Source organism: Arachis stenosperma, chromosome 10 (genome assembly GCF_014773155.1).
Source record: "Arachis stenosperma cultivar V10309 chromosome 10, arast.V10309.gnm1.PFL2, whole genome shotgun sequence".
Classification (NCBI taxonomy): domain Eukaryota; kingdom Viridiplantae; phylum Streptophyta; class Magnoliopsida; order Fabales; family Fabaceae; genus Arachis; species Arachis stenosperma.
In genome coordinates this window covers 20,630,234-20,652,759 of record NC_080386.1, presented here as the reverse complement: position 1 = coordinate 20,652,759, position 22,526 = coordinate 20,630,234, and the positions used below count along the sequence as shown (strand labels likewise).

At 39.0% G+C, this 22,526-nt stretch overlaps 2 protein-coding genes across 2 annotated transcripts; both read left to right on the top strand.

Moving 5' to 3' along the window:
- Positions 1-158: 158 nt before the first annotated feature.
- Positions 159-2,592, top strand: LOC130956846 (uncharacterized). The gene is made up of 2 exons (XM_057883806.1): positions 159-2,453; positions 2,554-2,592. The coding sequence occupies exons 1-2, from the start codon at positions 159-161 to the stop codon at positions 2,590-2,592; spliced, it is 2,334 nt and encodes a 777-aa protein (XP_057739789.1).
- Positions 2,593-3,554: 962 nt separating this feature from the next.
- On the top strand, positions 3,555-5,297 carry LOC130956845 (uncharacterized). The gene is made up of 2 exons (XM_057883805.1): positions 3,555-4,511; positions 4,617-5,297. The coding sequence occupies exons 1-2, from the start codon at positions 3,555-3,557 to the stop codon at positions 5,295-5,297; spliced, it is 1,638 nt and encodes a 545-aa protein (XP_057739788.1).
- The last annotated feature ends 17,229 nt before the right edge of the window (positions 5,298-22,526 follow it).

Genomic DNA, 22,526 nt, shown 5'->3' with positions numbered 1-22,526 from the left:
CTAAATGGAAGCTGTACTGGGTCTTGGCGACCAAGGCCGGGCTGCCGGAGCGGAGGGGGCAGCCTCCGTCGCCTCGCAAGGGGGGCGGCGAAGGTCCCCCCCATCGACGCACGGGGACACGACCATTCGGAGGAACAGGCGGCGATAGCGCCATAATAATGCAAGAGCTGCGCCACCGAGTCCAGAACCTGGAGCGGCAGCTTGCCGACAGGGAGCGGGACGGACGCTCTACCGATCCGAGCTATACCCCGTCTCCCGGAAGCGAGGAGGAAGACTCTTACCGAAGCCGCCCGCGGACGGAGGCAGAGAGTTCGCGGGAGGAGTCACCCATAATGAGGAGACGAAATGACACGATCATCTACTCCCGAGGCAGACCGACCCATCGAGCGACAAGAGGTCGCGAAGACGGAAGAACACGACAACCTGTGATAATGGGCGCCACCCCGTTCCACCGATCTATCCTCGAGGTCCGGCTGCCGAAACACTTCGACAAGCCAACGGACATGAGGTACGACGGAACTCAAGACCCTCTAGAACACCTGACGGCCTTCGAGGCCAGGATGAATCTAGAGGGAGTAGGCGACGAAGTGAGATGCCGTGCCTTCCCGGTGACCTTAGCAGGACCAGCGATCAAATGGTTTAACGGCCTCCCTCAAGGTTCTATCTACAATTTCTCAGACATCAGCCGCGCATTCCTGGCTCAATTCACAACGCGAATAGCAAAGGCCAAGCATCCTATCAACCTTCTCGGGGTAACCCAAAGACAGGGAGAGCCGACCAGGAGGTACTTAGATCGGTTCAACGACGAATGCTTGGAAATCGACGGCTTAACCGATTCGGTGGCCAGTCTCTGCCTGACGAACGGCCTCCTTAACGAGAACTTCCGAAAGCACCTTACAACGAAATCGGTTTGGACGATGCATGAAATCCAAACAGTGGCCAAAGAATACATAAACGATGAAGAAGTCAGCCGAGTCGTGGCTGCCAATAAGCGGCAGTCTGGTTACGGCCAGGCTCGTCAGTTCGGTGGCGACGGGGAGAGGGCGAAAGAAAAGGCCAGGGAGGAGGCGCCAAACAAAGCACCTAGACCGTTCCCTCGAGTGGGGAAATTTACTAACTACACTCCACTCACCCTCCCCATCATGGAAGTCTACCAACAAATTGCGGAGAAAGGAATTCTCCCGAAGCCCCGACCACTCAAGGACCGCACAGGCGGAAACAAGAACCTTTATTGTGATTACCATAAGGGATATGGCCACCAAACGCAGGACTGTTTCGACTTGAAGGATGCATTAGAGCAAGCGATAAGGGAAGGAAAGCTGGCAGCGTTCTCCCATCTCATCAGGGAGCCGAGAAGGCGTTATCGCGACCAGGACGAGGAAGGCAAGACACGCCCGGTCAAGCGGCGACAAGAGTCTGAAGACAGAGACCACGGCCTCACGGTGATAAACGTGGTAACGGCAAAGAACACTGCACCAAAATCTCGGTCGGCACACAAGAAAGACGCCAAGGTTCTGGCGATCTCATCTTCACCAGTGCAGAGTACCAAAAAACCCCCGTCCATTTCTTTCGGCCCAGAAGATCAATGGTTCAGCGACGCCCCGGAAAACCCTCCCATGGTCATCACGGCCAGAGTAGGAAACGGCCTCGTCAAACGGATCCTTGTCGACACTGGGGCCGACTCAAACATCATGTTCCGAAACGTGTTCGACGCACTGGGGCTGAAGGATGCCGACCTGACGACCCACCAGCACGGGGTTATCGGGTTAGGCGACCACTTCATCAAACCAGACGGAGTTATTTCCCTACCGATCTCGGTAGGACAGATGCAAGGCCGAAGGTCGGCGATGGCCGAATTCGTGATCCTCCGAGACTCCACAGCCTACAATATCATCTTGGGAAGGAAGACAATCAATGATTTTGAGGCCATAATCAACACCAAGCTACTAGTTATGAAGTTCGTCACCGATGATGGATCCATAGGGACCATAAGAGGAGACCTCGAGACGGTGGTCGCCTGCGACAACGCCAGCCTTTCCCTCAGAAAGAAGTCCAAGGAAGCATCCGGCGTATTCCTAGCCGGCCTCGATGCCAGAGTAGAGGACAACCCGAGGCCGGAACCAGAAGGGGACCTGGAGAAATTTAGCATCGGTGACGAAGGGGAAAGATTCACATTCGTTAACAAGAACCTCCCGCATGAGTTGAAGGAGCCTTTGATTGAAATGATAAGGGCCAACAAGGACCTGTTCGCATGGACGCCAGCCGACATGCCGGGCATTGATCCACAAATCATTTCACACCACCTAGCCGTCAAGCCGGAAGCACGCCCAGTGGCTCAACGAAGAAGAAAGATGTCGGCGGAGAGAGCAGAGGAGGTAGCCAAGCAAACGGCCGGCCTCCTAGAAGCAGGCTTCATACGAGAAGTGGACTACTCGACGTGGCTCTCAAATGTGGTATTGGTGAAAAAACACAATGGCAGATGGAGAATGTGCGTGGACTACTCTGACCTTAACAAAGCATGCCCCAAAGATTGCTTCCCTCTCCCCAACATAGATGCACTCGTCGACGCTGCGGCGGGGTACCGGTATCTGAGTTTCATGGACGCCTACTCCGGTTACAATCAGATACCGATGCACCGACCAGACGAAGACAAAACGGCGTTCATAACGCCAGGAGGAACTTTCTGCTACAAGGTAATGCCGTTTGGCTTGAAAAATGCAGGGGCGACATATCAAAGGCTGATGAACAGGATATTCCACGACCTCATAGGGAAAACGGTCGAAGTTTACGTGGACGACATCCTGGCAAAAACGACACGACCTGACGACCTCCTAAACGACCTGGCAAGTGTGTTTGCGTCCCTCCGTCAACATGGTATGAGGCTGAACCCCCTCAAGTGCGCCTTCGCCATGGAAGCCGGCAAGTTCCTAGGATTTATGATAACTCAGAGAGGGGTAGAAGCCAACCCGGAGAAATGCCAGGCAATACTTCAGATGAAGAGCCCGGGCTGTGTCAAGGACGTCCAGAGGTTGGCAGGGCGATTGACATCGCTTTCCCGGTTTCTCGGGGCCTCGGCGACAAAGGCCCTGCCATTCTTCAACCTCATGAAGAAAGGGATGGCGTTTGAGTGGACACCCGCGTGCGAAGAAGCCTTTCAACACTTCAAGGAAATCCTAGCGGCACCTCCCGTTCTCGGGAAGCCAAGGGACGGGGAACCACTGTACCTATACCTCGCTATAACAAGCGAAGCCCTGGCCGCAGTACTAGTGCGGGAGGACGGGAGGACCCAACAACCAGTCTACTTCATAAGCAGGGCCCTACAAGGAGCAGAGTTAAGATATAGCAAGTTGGAAAAGCTAGCCTTAGCACTCCTAACTTCCTCGAGAAGGTTAAAACAGTACTTCCAGAGTCACCAAGTGGTCGTCAGAACGGACCAAGGGATCCGACAAGTTCTCCAAAAACCCGACCTGGCGGGAAGAATGATGACTTGGTCCATCGAACTCTCTCAATATGACATACGGTATGAGCCCCGGCAAGCCATCAAGGCGCAGGCGATGGCGGATTTTTTGGTTGAAGTAACAGGAGACCCAGGCGAAGACATGGGTACACGGTGGAAGCTCCATGTGGACGGAGCCTCCAACCAGACCTTCGGAGGAGCCGGGATCATCCTAGAAAGTCCAAACGGGGTCGTATACGAACAATCGGTCAGATTCGAGTTCCCCATCTCGAACAACCAAGCAGAATACGAAGCCCTCATAGGAGGCTTGACCCTAGCAACAGAGGTCGGCGCAAAAAGGCTGGAAGTATGCAGCGATTCCCAAGTCGTCACTTCCCAAGTAAACGGCAGCTATCAAGCCAAGGACCCCTTGTTGCAGAAGTACTTGGAAAAGGTCAAAAGCTTGAGCCAAAAGTTCGACGAGGTCACGGTCCAGCATGTACCCAGAGAAAGAAACACACGAGCAGACCTCCTATCAAAATTAGCCAGCACGAAGCCAGGGGAGGGAAACCGGTCTCTCATCCAAGGCATGACAAGGGAACCTGCAATTGCACTACACATAACAACCCTAAGTCCTTCATGGCTAGACCCCATCACCAACTACCTAGAACACGGCCAAGTCCCTGGTGACGAAAAGGATGCGGGGAAATTAAGGAGAGAAGCGGCCAAATACGCCGTCATCCAAGGACAGCTGTTCAGAAAAGGGCTCAGCCAGCCCCTACTGAAGTGCCTACACCCCGACCAAACGGACTACGTCCTCAGGGAAGTCCACGAGGGCTGCTGTGGGCACCACATCGGAGGAAAAGCCCTAGCAAGGAAGTTGATCCGAGCTGGGTACTACTGGCCGTCGATGATGGCAGATTCCAAAGAGTTTGTCAAAAAGTGCATAAAGTGCCAACAGAACGCCAACTTTGCCAAGGCACCGGCAAACGAGTTGAGCTTGCTGACGACCTCCCGGCCATTCGCTCAATGGGGAATCGACCTCTTAGGGCCCTTCCCTGTCGGCCCTGGGCAGGTCAAATATCTCATAGTGGCAATTGATTACTATACCAAATGGATAGAAGCCGAACCATTGGCTAGCATATCCTCAGCCAATTGCAGAAAATTCATGTGGAGGCAGGTGATAACACGGTTCGGGATACCAGAAGTCGTCATCTCGGACAACGGCACACAATTTGCTGACAAAAAGTTCACAGAATTTCTCAACGGCCTAGGTATAAGGCAAAGGTTCTCTTCGGTAGAACACCCTCGGACGAACGGACAAGTGGAGTCCGCCAACAAGGTTATCCTCTCAGGGCTAAAGAAGGGGTTGGACAACAAAAAGGGTGCTTGGGCCGACGAGCTAGCATCGGTCCTCTGGTCTTATCGAACAACCGAGCAATCCTCCACCAAGGAAATCCCTTTCCGACTAACGTACGGGGTGGATGCAGTAATACCCGTGGAGATCGGTGAACCAAGCCCGCGATTGCTTTTGAAGGGAGTAGAGGAAACTGTAGAAAAGGACCTGATAGAGGAAGCCCGGGAAATGGCCCACTTGACAGAAACGGCGCTAAAACAAAGAGTGGCGCTCCGCTACAACACTAAAGTGCTCAAGAGGGAATTCGGGGCAAACGACCTCGTCCTGAGGCGAAATGATATCGGCCTGCCGACCCCAGGAGAAGGCAAGCTAGCGGCCAACTGGGAAGGCCCATATAGAATCAAGAAAGTGATGGGAAAAGGGGCCTTTAAGTTAGAAAGGCTCGATGGCAAGGAGGTCCCGAGAACATGGAACGCGGACAACCTTAGAAGATTCTACTCCTAGAGGACGCAGCAACCTGCCAGCTAATCTAGCTAAGTAGTTAACTTGCCATTTGAATTTCATAGTAACTTTCAAGTCTTTTACGTGGATACCGAATAAGATACACTCGTGCAAATTCTCCATTCTATTTTACCTCCGTTTTTCAGATAAATCATCTTGTCGTGACTAGCAACGACACCTAACCCGGGACTGATCACCCCGGGAGGTCATCAACTACCGTTGTAACGAGCAACTACACGAGAGCCCACGGGCCGCCGATATAAACAACTATAAACCAAAAACGGTTACTAAAAACGATAACACGATCGGACGAGTAAGAAAAACGTCATCGCGACAACACGAGCAAGCGGCCAAAGAGTCATTGTTCACAAAGCCAAAATTAAAACGGCTAAGATTAAACTGTTCGTAAGCCAAAACGGCTAAAAACAACTGTCTACAAGCCAAAACAAAACGGCTAAACAAAAACGATGAAACAAAGAGTTCATTTCTTCGGAACATCAACAACCTGGCCATCCTTAATAATCTTAAAAACGCCAATTGCCGACGTGTCGAACTCAGGGGCAACAATTTTAATTTGAGCCTTCAGGGCCTCCTCGGTGCCCAAAATCGCGCCTTTACCCTGTTTGACGACGTCTTTATACTTGGCCTTCCACGTTGCCAGATCGGCCTCCACGGCCTGCTTCTCCTTCTCGACTTCGGCCGTACGCTTCTGCGCCTCGCCGACCTGTTTCTCCAGAGCCATCTCACGCTCGACCAGACGTTCAATCGTCGCGTCCGACTCTTTCTGTTTTTTCTCAGCAGCTGTTAACTTTTGTTCGGCGGAGGTAGCTTTCTGCTCAGCGGTGGTAGCCTTCTTCTCGGCGGCGTCCAACTTCTCCGAAGATTGAGTCAACTGCTGCCGGAGAGTTTCCACTTCACTTTTCAATTCATTGTTGGCCTTCCCAGCGGAGTCCAATTTCCGACGGAGAGACTCCATCCCGGACAGCTCAAACTCGGCCTTCCGGGCTATCACGGCGCCCCGCAGAAGAGTTCGGTACATCCACCTCGCCTGCCCGGCAAGGGAAGACTCATGGAAGTACTCCTCAGTGCCAGGAATGAGTTGGGTATCTATAAAGTTACTTGCATCAAAATTCCTCTCCATGACGGTGAGGACCCCCTCGGGACTAGAAGACGCCGGCCTCTTCCTTTTAGGGGTAGGGACGACCACCTCCACGTCATCATCAGGAGCGGACGTCGAACCCCCTTGACCTACCACTTCGCGAGGGGGAGAGTCATGAACCGTTTTCCCGACCTCGACCTGGGCGGCTTGCGTTGAGGTCCCGGTCCCCCCAACAACGGCCTCCTGCCCTGAAGAAGTTTTGTCCTCTGGGGGAGCTGCGGACGTCTCAGCAACAGATTGATCATTATCCTCTTCATCATCACCACCACCAAGGAAAGTCTGAAACAGGTCGGGAAGACCAGTCACTGACGCAGACATATCCACTGCAGGAAAACAAAGGAGGTCGGTTAATCGTCACATAATACCAACAAAAGGGAAAAAAGATAAAGGGAAAAGTGAAAAGCATCTCACAAATATAGTTACGGCCGGACTCCCGATCACCCATAAGGAGATGGGGATTTACAGGGTTCTTCCCAAAAACCGCGTTTAGCACCTCGGCAATCTGCTGATCTACTGCCGACATGTTTTTATAAACCACCTTAATAAAACTATTGGCTCCCGCCCCGAAGCTCCAATAAGTCGGGATGAGCCGTGCCCCCTCCAGAGACAACCAAAAGGGGTGACGATCTTTGGCCGGACGGACCTTAAAATACTTGTCCTTAAACCCATGGTAAGAATCTTCGAACAAGCCGAAAATCTTCCGACCCTGAGCAGCCCGGAAGGACATGAACCCTTTCCTATGTTTCCCCTCCTTGGAAGGGTTTGTGAGGGTGAAGAAGAAGAGGAAGACATCTACGGACACCGGCAGGTCGAGATATTCACAGACCATCTCGAAACAGCGGATAGAAGCCCAACTGTTCGGATGCAACTGCGACGGTGACACGGAGATTCGGTTTAAGAGTGCCATCTGAAAGGCGGAGAACGGAATGCGGACCCCGACTTGAGTAAACATGGCTTTATAGAACCAAATCCAGTCGGCGACCTGGCGGGGTTGGAAGTTGATTTCGTACAAACGCTCGTGGGGAGTCGGGACGAAGACGTCGTAGTTGGCCTCCTCGTCAGTCCCGCCGCATAGATACCCGGCTTGTCGGAACTCGGTGAGCTCCTCTTCGCCCATTTGGTTGGGTGAATCCCTTACATCAGAGACGACCCAAGCATATTGGTCGTACGCCGCGGGGTTAACGGATGCCCGGGAGACCGTGCGAGCCATACCTACATGGGGGTACCATCCAGTTAGTCTAAGAGATCGGTTGCTCAAGCCGAACACACACACCGCCCTCACGACTTCCCGGCTAAGGCCAAGCAAGACTAAATGGCTAAGAGCGAGAAAAAACCTACCCTGGAATGGTACCTTTCCCCCTAACACGTCTACTCGCAACTAAGAGGCTACACGATAACTTCAAAGAACCAAACAACAAGCATACAGGAATAATGCATAAAAAGGGGATGATCCAAAAGTTACCTGAATCGATGAAAGGAAGATGAAGTTGAATCTGGGAAAATGCAAGAAACACGAACGGAGGCACCACAGCAAAGCCTTGTAGCAAGGAGGAAGAAGGGAGAATAGGGAGTGCGAGAAAAGTGCATAAAGTGCAGAAGTATCAAAACCACTCGTTTAAAAACTGCCTCCAGAGCGCGAAACGCCGGGGGGCAAAATGGTCTTTTCAAACGGGGTTTTTTACCCCATTATGAGCATTCAATGCTCGGCACAGGAAACGAAGCGATGAAACGGTTGTTTGAGCAACCAAGAGACGCGCGTTGGGGACACGTCCTCCCCACGAGCGACCGACCAGACGAGATGCGAGACGACACGCCATTGGTAGCTCCCACGACTACCATTGGCGCGTGGGGGCACTGTTACGGCCCGGCCCAGAACCAGCTTTGGGCCGACCCGACCCGAGCAGTACCCGACCCGGACACGCGTCCTGTACGGTTCACACGCGGCTGCAGGACAGCGTCCTTGGGAATATGGGCCTGTCCCATAAGGGGCCCACTACTGACATGTATATAAGGGGAAGATTGGCTCTTCCCCCGAGGTACGTCACTTTCTACATTACTCCCCCTGCTTGTACGATTTCTGACTTGAGCGTCGGAGCGTCTTTGCAGGTGGCACCCCCCCTCGTCCGTTCACCAACTCAAGTGCTCGCCAGCTCGGCAGACCCTCGATCAGCGCACCCAGGACTAAGACACCCTCATCTATCCACCTTCGCATCTTCTGTCCACCCGACCTGTTCAGGAGCCGACCAACGAACATAAATGTTAATTTTTTTTCTAAGCGGAATAGTCTAATTTAGTCCAAGTCTCAAAAAAAGTTGGATTAGACTGGATTGAAAATTAAATCTAACCAATCGAATTTAAACTACAACAAATTAAATACTTTTAATTTAATTAATTTTTTTAAAATCAATCCAAACTACATTGTGAACACTTACATAGAATTAAACTCTTTTATTTGAGAAAAATACAAAATAAAGAACTTGGATTCCCATGAAAATAGGGAAAGCTACAAAATGATTCCGTTGTATCCCCTACGCCAAAGTATCATGACCTTTTTTCTTTCCAGTGCTTTCTTAATTCTTACTATAGTCTACAAACAATTAAACACTTTTCAATGCAAGACTAATTCAGTTTACTTTATTTGAAGGTATTGAAATCGTCCATTGCAACATTTTTGTTTTTCTATAAAAACTTTAATTATTCTGGCCTCCACTCCATCTTTTAATCATGTATATTAGTTAGTTGAATTTGGGGTCACCAATTATTTTCCGTTGTCATATATATCACTGGAATCCACTGTATGTATACACAAGAGAAGAGAAAGAAACAAAAGAAGCTGCATTATTACCAACGGAAACAGTAGACAATGTTGTTGTTCTGTCTGAATTCAAATAATGCAATGAATAACTCATGTCTGATTTGTCAACTCCTCCTCATATTGTTTGTCTAAACAACACGTGTTTGCTAATTAATAATAGCTTGTTATACTAATTATGGACCATTTTTTCAATTTTTTAAATATTCTTTTTGTTTTCACTAATTTTCTTACTCAAAGTATACTTACAAATGGAAAAAAAAATCCTTTAGTTAAAAAAGCTCTTAAAACCCTTAGTTTGAGTTATATAAAAAATCAAACAAGGGTGCACATCCATTGCACACAAATGGGTCCAAGAAGTAAAATAGACATGACGAGTGACGATGGCTGAATCCCGGGGAACCACTGCCCGTATGTTTCAATAGTGAGACCAATTACCGACAAGGGTAACGATACCATGCTATGTATTTCATTATTATCAGTGACCTTGTTTCTTTTTTATTTTTTACATTGACCATGTTTTTCTGTTTTGACACACATTTATTCATATATAAAATATAATTCAATATATATATGTGAAAAAAAAATTAGAGAAGATGTTTTGTTTCACAAATTCATAACTATTTATATTGGACCAATATTAAGAAAAGGAAAAATTAATTTATTGAAATTTGTTCACTTACTTGCAAAACTTAAATATAAAAAATATTGTTTAGGCAACGTAATTGCAAGTCTACCCTGCATTAAACTCATGCAAATTATTGCGTTTCACACCAGCCTAATAGACATCAGGACAGAATCGGTATAAGATTATTGGGTCATTGGGTCAATCGATAAGTCATTGATCAAACCGGTTAACTCGGTATAATTAAATAATTATATAAAATTTAATTATTTTTTTATTATAAATACTTTTATTTTATTTTTATAAAAATAATTATCATTTTCAAATTTTAATACTTTATTAATTAGTTTATATTTAGTATATTACTATATTATTATAGGTAGAAACTCACATATAGTTATTTCCATGTGAAGTTAATATTTAAGAACTGTTAGATGATTTGACAAGTTTAACTAAATATCATCTAAAATCTTTCAATTATTAACTTCATACGAAGACAACTACATGTGAATCTTTACCTATTATTATATACTACAAGTATTTATTGAAAAAATAATATTAATAGATATCATATAATCATAAAAAAATAGATTGTGATTAATAAATTTTTTTGTTTATTTTTTTAATTTTTATATATTTAATAAAATTTATAATTAAATAAAATATCATTAATTTTAAAATGAGTGACTTTAAAATTAAAATAAATTGAATATAAGTAAAATAAAAGATATATATATATTAATTTGTACATAAAAATGTAATAAATTTTCTAACCTAGTGGTATGATTATTTTTCATGTATCCTTAGGTCAAGGGTTCAAACCCACTCTAAAGCATTTTGAAAAATTAGTCAAGGCAAAATCATCTACCCTCTTTCTATAGATTAGTCAACTTTTGACCATTTTTAACCATAGCTTCCCATACCACCTGTAGAACTTCCGACATATATATATAGTGGATAAAGTATGTACTTATTTTAGATTTTAATCTTTGGACTATATTTTAGTTCCATAATATTTTAACATCTGATTTTTATTCCAAACATCTTATTTTACTATTTTTTTATCCTTTTTTTATGTTTCACACTTTCATATTACAATGCTAGCAAAGAATTCAATTAAGAGTATATTTTTCTCAATTAAAAATACACATAAAAATTTACACAAAAAATATAATTATACCTGAATCATTTAATAAGTTATGTGTACACATAAATTTTATTTTTTGATCTGATTTTTATTTCAAGCATCTTATTTTACTATTTTTTATCATCTTTTTTTATGTTTCACACTTTCATATTACAACTGCTAACAAAAAACTCAATTAAGAGTGTATTTTCCTCAATTAAAAATACACATAAAAATCCATACGAAAAATACAATTATACCTGAATCATTTAATAAATTATGTGTACACTGTACACATAAATCTTATTTTTTGATAGTCACATTTACCATTTTAACAATAAAAATATGTCTCTGTTAATAAAACTGCACATATATAATAATTTCATCCAACATGACACTGTTTTCATTAGTGATGTGACTCTTTAGTAACAAATTTATATTATTTTTAAAATTTAATTAGTTTGCAATTTAATTGTTGCTTTTTGGACTTGTTTAGAATTGACATAAATCAGAAAATAAATTTTCATTCGTTCAATGAAAATTACACAATAAACACAGCCGAGCATATGAATTACACTCCAAACTTTAATTTTGATCGATTACCATAAACAACAAGATACAAGTTTCCAATCCTAGGCAAATAGTCATCATTATTTTTCTTAATGCACTTCTATTCTCCCCTAATTTTGACTAATTGTGATTTGTTATTCCTCACATTTTTATCATTTTTTGGTATACCAATAGTAAGCTCTTCTTTTTTTGGACATGACTCATTCCATTGATTTTTTTCATTTCTTTTCTGAATTCTCATGTTTTTTTCCACCTTCTTTAATTTCATCAACCTATATAAACTACTCACATCTCTGTTCAACTCTCTATACAGTTTCAAAAAATAGTAAAGGAGGAACAGAAATTATGGAATGACAAAAATGTATAAAAGAAATGTAATGCAACAAGATACCTCCCACAAAGGACATCTGAAAAAACAACTTCCGGATTCAAATCAGTTCAAAGTTCGAGCATCACTGCATCAAACCCATATAAGCACTTGCCATTGTTGTAGTAAAACTTTTTTTTCTTGTTCCTTAGTAATGAAGATGAGCAGTCAAAAGCACTAGCACAACTAAGCGAGATGGAGCTCTTCTTTCATTGCAATGTAGCTATCTTCTTTTTCTGTTAGGATTCTAGAAATTTCTCCAATTTGTGTTGCTGTAAGGAAGGATGACGGAAGTAAAATCTTTTACTTAAAAATTAAATTTTAAAATCAAATATCTAATGTGTCACTAAAGAGCCACATTACTGATGAAAACAGTGTCAGGGTGGACGAAATCGTTATATGCACGTGTTCAATTTTACTAATGGAAATACACTCTCATTGTCGGAGTAGTGAATATGACCAGCGGAGTATAAAATTAGCGTGTACAAATGACTCATTAAATAATTTGAGCGTAATTGTGTCTTCCATATGAACTTTCATGTATACTTTTAACTATTCTTCCTTCAAAGTATTCCATCATGAGTTCATGCAGTCAACGCGAAGTGACTCTTCCAAAAGGGCACCAATGTCCCTTCCACTTCCTTTGGGCCAAGGATGGTAAGATCTTAGACTATATTTTATTCGAAAAATAGAGTAAGGTAAGATACTGAAAATAAGACAAAATGATAGACACAAAAATTAATATTCTTATATTCTATTTGGTAATAAATTAGAACAAATTATAAAAGTTTAATTTATTCTCATTTCTTCAAACAAAAAATTTATGAAAAAAAATATAATTATAAAAAATTAATAAAAATAATAAAAAATAAAAAATAAATTATGTCTTCTATTAATATTTTTAGACACAAAATATATTAATTTAATATTTTTAGACACAAAATATATTAATTTAATATTTTTAAACACAATATTTTTATTCATATCTCATCATTTGTTAAACATAATTTTATGTCTTTATATTTCTATTTTAATATCTTGTGTCTGAAAACAAATGCAGTCTTATAATTACAGAGTTGATGACGATCTACTACCCCCACCATGTAAACGCATCACTCCCCACAACTGGCATAGGGTCAACGAGGATGATGATAAGTTGCTCGAAGGAAATCATTTATAGATTTTGGATTTTGTTGTATTGAATTTTGTTGTTTTTTTATTATTTATTTAGTAATTAATAAATTTGATATTATTTGATTTTGTAATTTATTTGAATATTTGATTTTTATAATTTAATTATTTATTTTAATATATATTAACAAGTGGTAGAAAAAATGTACCATTACCAACGATGCCTAGCGTGGTAAATTTTATAATAAAAATGATTAACTGTTATTACTAATTCTAAAGGCGACGGTACAATTAATGTATTTTTTATTTTGAATTGGCCCAGGCATCTCTATTAATCACTAACTTAAAGGTTAAATATGATTTTAGTCTCTAAGATTTTGTCTTAAAATTAAAATCGTCGTCCTAAAAACTTCTTTAACATTCAAAATTATCCCTAACATTAATAAGTTTTATAGATAAAGAGAGATGAGAAAAATGTGTATATTCCGGTATGCATTCAAAGTTTACAATGTACAGATTATATATAAAAATGCAATGAGAGACATATCATTAAATCTACTCAAAACCACCAAATCTAAAACTATTCTTTATCCTAACAGAATTGATTCTGAATGATGAGTCATAGATTCTAGAACAATAAAAAAAAGAAAGAACATATATATATCAGAAAGAAAAATAAAGTAAGATGTATGTTTATGCATTTTGGGCCGCTTTATTGTTGTATGATTCCTTGTGTTGGGCTGAGTCTGGTGATATGATTAGCTTAATATGCCCCCCCCCCCCCTAAGCTAGAGGATGGAAGCAATCAATAATTCTCAGTTTGGACAAATTGAGATGAAATGCATGAGATGGGAGAGGTTTAGTAAAAATATCGGGTAATTGACCAAAGAAAGAAACGAGCAGTAACTTCATAAAATCGGCTTTTGCCTTTTGTTAAACACGGTGACAGTCAACTTTGAGATGTTTGGTATGCTCATGAAAAACTGAATTTGTAGCAATATGCAAAGAACTTTGTTGTTGTTGAACAAAGTTAGAGGACGAGCACAAGACACATTCAAAAATTTCAGCAAGATGAGAATCCAAAGAAGCTCACAAGTAGTATTGGCAAGATCTCGGTATTCAGTTTCGGGAGAAGAACATACAACAGTGGTTTGTTTCTTTATTTTCTAAGAAACTAGAAAGTTGCCTAAGAAGAAACAATAAATATCTGATTAGGATTTCTTTGTTTCTTGTACAACATCCTGCTAGACTGTCACAAGCCATAAATGAACTTTAGGAGGCGGCAGCACTGGTTAGGGTGATTGGATTTGAAGCCTGGTGGAAAAGTCATGTACACATCTTCTATAAGATCACTATGAAGGAATGCATTGTTGACATCGAGTTGCTGAATAGTCCACTTGTGAATAGAAGCAAGTACCAGAACATTTCTAATAGTGGCCAGTTTAACCATTAGAAAATTTTTTTTTAAGAAATCAACACTCTTTGTCTGAATGAAACCTTTTGCCACCAAACGAGCTTTGTAATGCTCAATTGAATCATTTGGATGTTTGATTTTGTAAACCCACCTACAACCAATAAGTTTCACAAAAACAGAACAATCTACCAAAGTCCAAGTTTTATTAACTCCAAAGCAATAGGTTTTGCCTTCATGACATCACATCAATGAGGCTGACTGCGAGCCTCTTGAAAAGATTTTGGCTCAATTTCAGAGTATAAAGATGATATAAATTTTTTATGAGAAGATGAAAAAGAAGATAAAGAAAGAACAGAAAAAATGGGATGTTGACACAAAGAGATGGTAGGGGTAGATGACATGAGATAAGAGTTGCAAACATAGTCACAGAGATGATTAAGGGGTTGGATGGTGCGACTGCTTCGACGAGGATGAAAGGAAGATGTTGGGGTAATAGATGGAGAGTTTGAGAAAGAATGGGCTAGTGAAGCCAAAGAGCTCGTAGGGGAAGATGTAAATGTAATGGAGATAATTGTGTGAGTTTTGCTGAAAAAAAAAAAAGAAGAAGCCAATGAAAGAATTTGTGATGAGAGAAGATTTTGGAAACTATGTGTTAAGTGACTAGATGATGATGGAGAATCTAGAGTAATGGAGGTGAAGGGGGTAACGGAAGTGGGTGAGAAAAAAGGGTGATAGGGTGGACCAATGGGTAAGGAAGTGAGCCCAATAGGTATAGGAGGGTGTTGGGTTAAAAAATTATTTTGGGTCTTTGGAAATTGTTGGGCCAAAAATTTAAAATGGGTGATGTTTGATAATGAAAGACTGTTGATGGATTGAGTCATGAAAAAAATCATTTCATAAAAGGTAAAATTTCTTGCCACGGTAGTTTTCTTGTCATGTAAAGAATGAACAATGTATCCCTTAAATCCTTGTTGATAACCAAGAAAGATGGCTTTATAAACTTTTAGATCAAATTTTGAACGATGATTTTCAAGTATGAAGACGTAACAAAGACACCCAAAAATTCTTAAATCATCGTAGAAGGAGTTTTGGAACAAAATTTCAAAAAGAGTTTTGAATTGGAAAATTGAAGATAGAACTCTATTTATGAAATAAATCGCATGATTGATGGTATATGACGAAAATTTTAAAGGCACGTTTGATTGGAATAACAAAGCATGTGCTACATTTAAAATATGTTGATGTTTATGTTTCAGTCTTCCATTTTCTTGAGGAGTTTCAACATAACTACATTGATGAATAATACCTTTAGAAGAGAAAAGTTCATGCAAAAATAATTCAGATCCATTTTCGGAACGAATATTTTTTTACTTTAGAATTAAATTGAGTTTCAACTAAGGTAACAACATTTTTAACGTATTGTGGAACTTCACTTTTTGTTTTTAACAAAATGACCCAAGTAAATCGACTAAAGTCATCCACAATAGTTAAAAAATATTTGTGATTATGAATTGAAGATTGATGAAAAGGACCCCAAATATCAATATGTAATAATTCAAAAATACCTTTAGCTTGCTAAGACTTCCGGAAAAAATAATTTTCTTTGCTTAGAAAGATGACATATATCATAAGCCTCTTCATGGTGTAAAGGAATAAAAGAAAAATGTTTGAGCAAAATATTAAGCTTTTGTCCAAAAAGATGACCTAAAAGAAAATGCCATAAGTTTGAATGTGTGATAGGGGTAAGAGTGGCTGAATTTATTGTGTGTGTTAGAGGAGGATTATTGGTGGCAATATCTTGGTCGAGAACATACAACCCTTGTGTTAAAGGTGGATTATTGGTGGCAATGTATTGGTCAAGAACATACAACCCTTCTCTCAGTTTACTCAAACCAATCATCCTCAAATTGCTCGACGCATGTAAGGTATATGAAAATTGTGAAAAAGTGAGACAAGGTAGCATAGAGGTAATCTTTGAAACAGAAAGCAAATTGAAATTAATTTGAGGCAAATAAATGACATCAGAAATAATTAATGAAGAGGAGAATTTAACAATCCCTTTGTAGTGAGCATCACCTTGAGAACCAGTAAGCATATGAACTATGATTGGTTCAATTTTTGAATAAGAGACAAAACAAGATAAATCAGAAGATATATAATCAATAGCATCATTGTCAATTATCCAAGCACCAATAAAATTAAATTGCAAAGATGTATTGTTTAAAATAGAGAAAATGTGAATGAAGCAAAGAAAATGAATACACAAATCTAGGCTAGAAAGCCCAATTTGAGAACGAATGAGAGCTTTAACATCTTTATGCTCTGAAAATTGGGCCTCAGCTCATTTCAAGAGAGTCATGAGAGAATTTTATAGAGATAGAGCTAAAGAAAAATTGGGCTCGGGTAGAGGCCTGGACCCAGCTACCCCTTTTTCTCTCTGAACCAAGGAGCGTGAAGAAGATGAGGCTACAATTACGCTGCCTGCTGGAGTTGTGTCACAGTCATTGAAACGCGACCGACCAGGATATCAAGGATGACTGGGGTAACCATGCTTGTCGTAGCACACATCTATAATATGCCCCATTCAGCAACAATAGATACAGACTCTCGAGGAGGAGCTGCCGTGCCTAATTTCAGGAGTCGCCGTCCCACGTTCTCTACCATAATAAGTGCGACGGTCTTCGATGGCGGCAGCCAGAATGCACGGCTTATCAAGAACACCAGTAGCCGCTTGTAGTTGTCGCTCATGTTGAATGCCAAGGGCAAAAACCCATGTGACAGGCAGAAGTGGTTCAAGGAGAAGAAGTTGGGACCGAACCATTGCAAAGCGTTCATCGAGTCCTTTCATAAAGCAGATTATGAAATCCTGGGATTGATGCATCTTCGTCGGACAGACACAGGTGGGAAGTGGTCGGGCGTTCTCAAATTTCTCCCAGCAGGTTTTCAAAGAAGTGTAAAATCTTGTGACAGAGGACGGATCTTGCTTCAATGTGTAAACCTCCTCCTGTAATTCAGCAACAGGGAGGAGATCAAATTGGGAGAATCTGTCATGAAGGTCTTGCCATACTGATGAAGTTGTATTGAGGTAAATAACGCTCTGTGTGATTGATGGAAAAAGAGAATGAAATAACCACGACAAAATAAGATTATTGCAATGTTCTCAGGCTGTGAAAGAGGCTCATCTATAGAGGGTGAAGCTATGGTTCCAATGAGAAAGTCATGTTTGTTCTTTGAAATCACTGCCATGGTGAATGATCGTGACCAAGAGTGATAGTTGTTTCCCATAAGAACAGGGCTGACAAGAACGGATGTGGAATTTTCACTTGGATGAATGTAATAAGGACTGACAGGAACTTGTGAAGGATTCATGGGAACATCTATCATGGTTAGAGAGATAGAGGAAGAAGAAGAAGACTGGTTATTTGGGTTGGACTTTTTGGCCATACTGGGTATTAGCAAAGCTCAGTGTGCTCCGATACCATAATAAGTTTTATAGACATAGAGAGATGAGAAAAATGTGTATATTGCAGTATGCGTTCAAAGTTTACAATGTACAAATTACATACAAGAATGCAATGAGAGACAGATCATCAAATCCGCCCAAAACCACCAAATCTATAAAATTCCTTATCCTAACAGAATTGATTCTGAATGATGCATCATAGGTTCTAGAACAATAAAAAAAATAGAATATACATATCATAAAAAAAAATAAAGTAAGGTGTATGTTTATGTATTTTGGACCGCTTTATTGTTGTATGATTCTTCGTGTTGGGCTGAGTCTGGTGATTGGCTTAATAAATGTTGAATTTTATTTTAAAATCATCATTTTTACATAAATCTTAAATTTTAGGACCAAATTACCCCTAACAAATAATTATAAAATTAAAAAAATCAAAGAGAGAGAGAGAGAGAGAGAGAGAGAGAGAGAGAAGTTGTTCTTCTCAATTACCACAACATCTCATCATCGACATGTTCCCGACACCATGAGCCACCACCATACTCACTTTCAGACATGTTCTCAATCACCACATCATTATCATCATCATCATCGATATGTTTCCAACATATTCTTCTCGATCCAGACCTACATGAGTCCGACGTCTTAAGCCACCACTGCCCTTACTTTCAGAGTCAGATCCAACCACCTGAACCCAATGTTTCCATTCTCAACAGGCAACCCTTAATGATGTAGCAAATTTCGAAGCTCTTGGGATCTCGCAGTCCTGACAACCAATTCAACGACGTCATTTTTAGTGACATCAAGCTCACTCTCACCTCCAAGAATAGCTTTAGTGTCTCCATGAATGTTCATCACCAAACTCTTAATGCCAAATTCATCGTCGGTTGGAAGGAGGATAAGGTGCGAGTGTGATAATGGGGGTTGGGTGTGGGTAGCAGTGTCGTAGAAGAGAGAGAGGGGGGAAAATGAGAGAGAGAAAGAGAGAGAACAAGTGTGAGGATGGTCGTGAAATGTGGAAAAAGGAGGAAGATCTGGCGAATATGAAAAAGGGGATGTGGAGAAAGAAGAAGAAAATTTTCTGCAAAAGAGTTTGATAAAAAAGAGAGAGAGCAACAAACATAAGGGTATTTTTGTCCAAAAAATGATTTTGAAACTAAGTTTAATGTTAGAGACGTAGGTTAAAAATATTGAATTTCATCAATGAGGCTACCTAAATTGTCAAGAATGCAGTTGGTAATAGTCAAATTATTTTTAGTGTTGATGTGGAGATTAAGATTATTAAAATGATCAAAAATTACAATAACAAATGAAATTGCATATTGTTTGATATTTGTTTAAATATTTCATAAGCCAGCCGATCTCTCCACCTTGACACGACCCTCTAGCCTTGAGCACAATGTTAACAATGAAGAGTTTCTTGATAAAGATTATTTATGATGCATTCGTTATTATTAATTTATGACTATTATTAACATTTTACTTTTATATGAACTATATTTGTTTTTATTATTTATTATTAACAATAAATAAATACAAAATTTATACATGTATTTTTATTTTTATTATTGTTAGTAATATTATGGTAGTACAAGTTTTCTATATTTTTTAAAAATAGTTTTGTCAATGGACAAATCATCTTTAATATCTAAATAAAAATATTTTATTTTTTATAAATTGATCCGTTAGTAAATAAATAATAAAAATATCATTTATTAATACTATTAATGACTTTATCAGTGATATAATTATTATAATTTTTTGTTTATAATAATTATATTGACATTTTTTACGAACATTTCAAATGTTATTAATATTAATAATATTATTAGCAGTTACAAAGTATCAGTAAAACTAGCTGAATTTTACTAACGAGAAATTAATTGATGAACTTTTATTAACGATCTGGCAATACGTAAAATTAGTTACTAATGATTGAGTTGGCTAATGTAGTAAATTAATGTTGATCTAGAAATTTACAAAATAGAATCTTGTTGCAAGCATAGTCTAAACCAACAATTAATTCTTAATCAAAATTTAAATCAAAGATGTCACAATCAACATAAAATAACCGGGAGTTTGAAGTCCCAAGTCATTCTCCCTAAGAATTGTAATAAAGTGTCCTATTATTGGCTATGGAGGAAACAAAGAGTTTGATAGCAATTGGTAAAAAAATTAGAAGGCAAGAAAGTAAATAAGCATGCAAGGGAATTGAAACCCAAAGCAAGTAAATCAAAAATAAAAATTTAAGTGACAAAAAAGGGGTTCTTGGCAAGGATTGAAAATTAAAGATTCCTATCATAATCATAGACCATAAACACGGTAGTTGCATAAAATTAATCCTAATTAGTCAATCCTAACATCGAGAATTAGTCAAAAGGGCATAATTGATCTCAATCCACAAGTCCTAATCAACTCACTAATTAACTTAGTGAAAGACTAGCGTTAGTGGAAACCAAACCAACTAACAATCCTAACACAATATGGAATGGACATCTATGACTCAGGTTCACCTAATTACCCAATTTCAAGCCAAGAATGTGAAAAACTATACAAAAACTATAACAGACATTTTGTCAAACACCTAGCATGCATAAAAGAAAAAAGGGTTAACCACCAAAAATGCTCCCGAATTATTCAAACGCTGACAAAAATGCATCCAAATTTTACTATCGACAAAAATATCATTAAATAATTTAAAAACACAACAACAATACCCAACAGTAAATATATATTTTCGAAAAATGCCTTAGAGATTGAAGTTTGATGTATTTTTTACAAGCATAATTAAAAAATGAGATATTATTATTTTTTAAATTTGATAATTTTTTTCTAAGTATATATTTTTTGTGATTTTTCAAAGTATTATTAGTTGTTAACAAAAAATTACAAAAAAATATATATATACTCAACGAAAAATTACTAAATTTTAAGGATAATAATATCTCATTTTTTTAATTACGTTTGCAAAAAATTGAATCAAAATTCAATCTCTAATGTATTTTTTGAGAAATACATATTTAATGTTAGATAATCTTGCAAAAAAAACTAACATTAAATATGTATTTCTCAAAAAATACATTAGAGATTGAATTTTAATGTAATTTTTTGCAAGTATGATTAGAAAAATGAGATATTATTATTCTTAAAATTTCGTGATTTTTCGTTAAGTATATATTATTTTGTGATTTTTTAAATATATTATTGGTTGTTAACAAAAATAATTATAAAAAATATATACTTAACGAAAAATCACCAATTTTTATGTATAATACTATCTTATTTTTATAATTATACTTGTAAAAAATTATATCAAAATTCAATCTCTAAAGTACTTTTTGAAAATATATATTTACTGTTGGGTATTGTTATTGTATTTTTAAATTATTTAAAGGTATTTTTGTCGATAGTAAAATTCGAGTGTATTTTTGTCAGCGTTTAAATAATTTAGGGGCATTTTTGGTGGTTAACCCAAGAAAAAATATCATAAATTGTAATAAAAATAAAATATATACTACTAATTGCATGAGAATAATAATAAAACTCAAACAAGCATTATAGAATTATAAAACATCAAAATTGCATTAAATAAAATTAAAAGTAACAACAGTGTTCATAACACTAAAGTGACATAAAAGCGAAATTAACAAAGAAAACTAAGAGATTAAAGACAATAGAACATGAAAATGTAAATGAAACTACACTAAAACAAGAATTAAAAAGAGAAATCAAAGTGAAAATTAAGCTAAAACCCCTAATTCTAGAGAGAATAGGGAGTTTCTCTCTCTAGAAAACTAAGCTAAGACATGTAAAAACCTAAACCTAAGTGCTCCCCCTCCCTTCATCCTTTTTCACTTTGCCTTGAAATAGCATAAAAATTGAGTTGGACTGGGTTTTGGAGGCCCAGAATTCTCCCAACGTTTTGCAATTAATAAGCTTAAGTGACACGGGTCACACGTACGCATCACCATGAGCTCACAATTGTGCATACGCACGGATGCTGAAACTTCCAAACTCTATTTTTTCATGGTTTCTTCTCTTTTGCATGCTCTTTTCTCACTTCTTCAACCCATACTTGCCTTGGAAATCTGAAATCACTTAGCAAATACATCAAAGCATCAAATGAGATTAAAGTGAATAAAATTTAGTAATTAAAAGGCCTAAAAGGCATCTTTTTACTTTCAAGCACACTTTAGGAAGAAATCATAAAACTATGCTATTTCAATAGATAAATACAAGAAAAATTGATAAAATTCACCCAAATAGAACAAATAAATATGATAAAATGTGGATTCATCACGTCCCCACACTTAAATAATAGTATGTCCTCATGCTATACCAAAGAAAGGTAAGAAGGAGAATTAACAATTATTCAATATAACTATCTATATACAATCTATCTATATGTATGTAACTATTCTACCCTATACTATCTAACTATCAATATATATTTAACTAGTCCAAATAAATCAATTTTCAAAAAAGCATCTATATACAATCAAGGGCTAAGACAATGATAACAAAATCACATTCACAACTGAATTAAGTCATGTAAAAGAATTTAACAA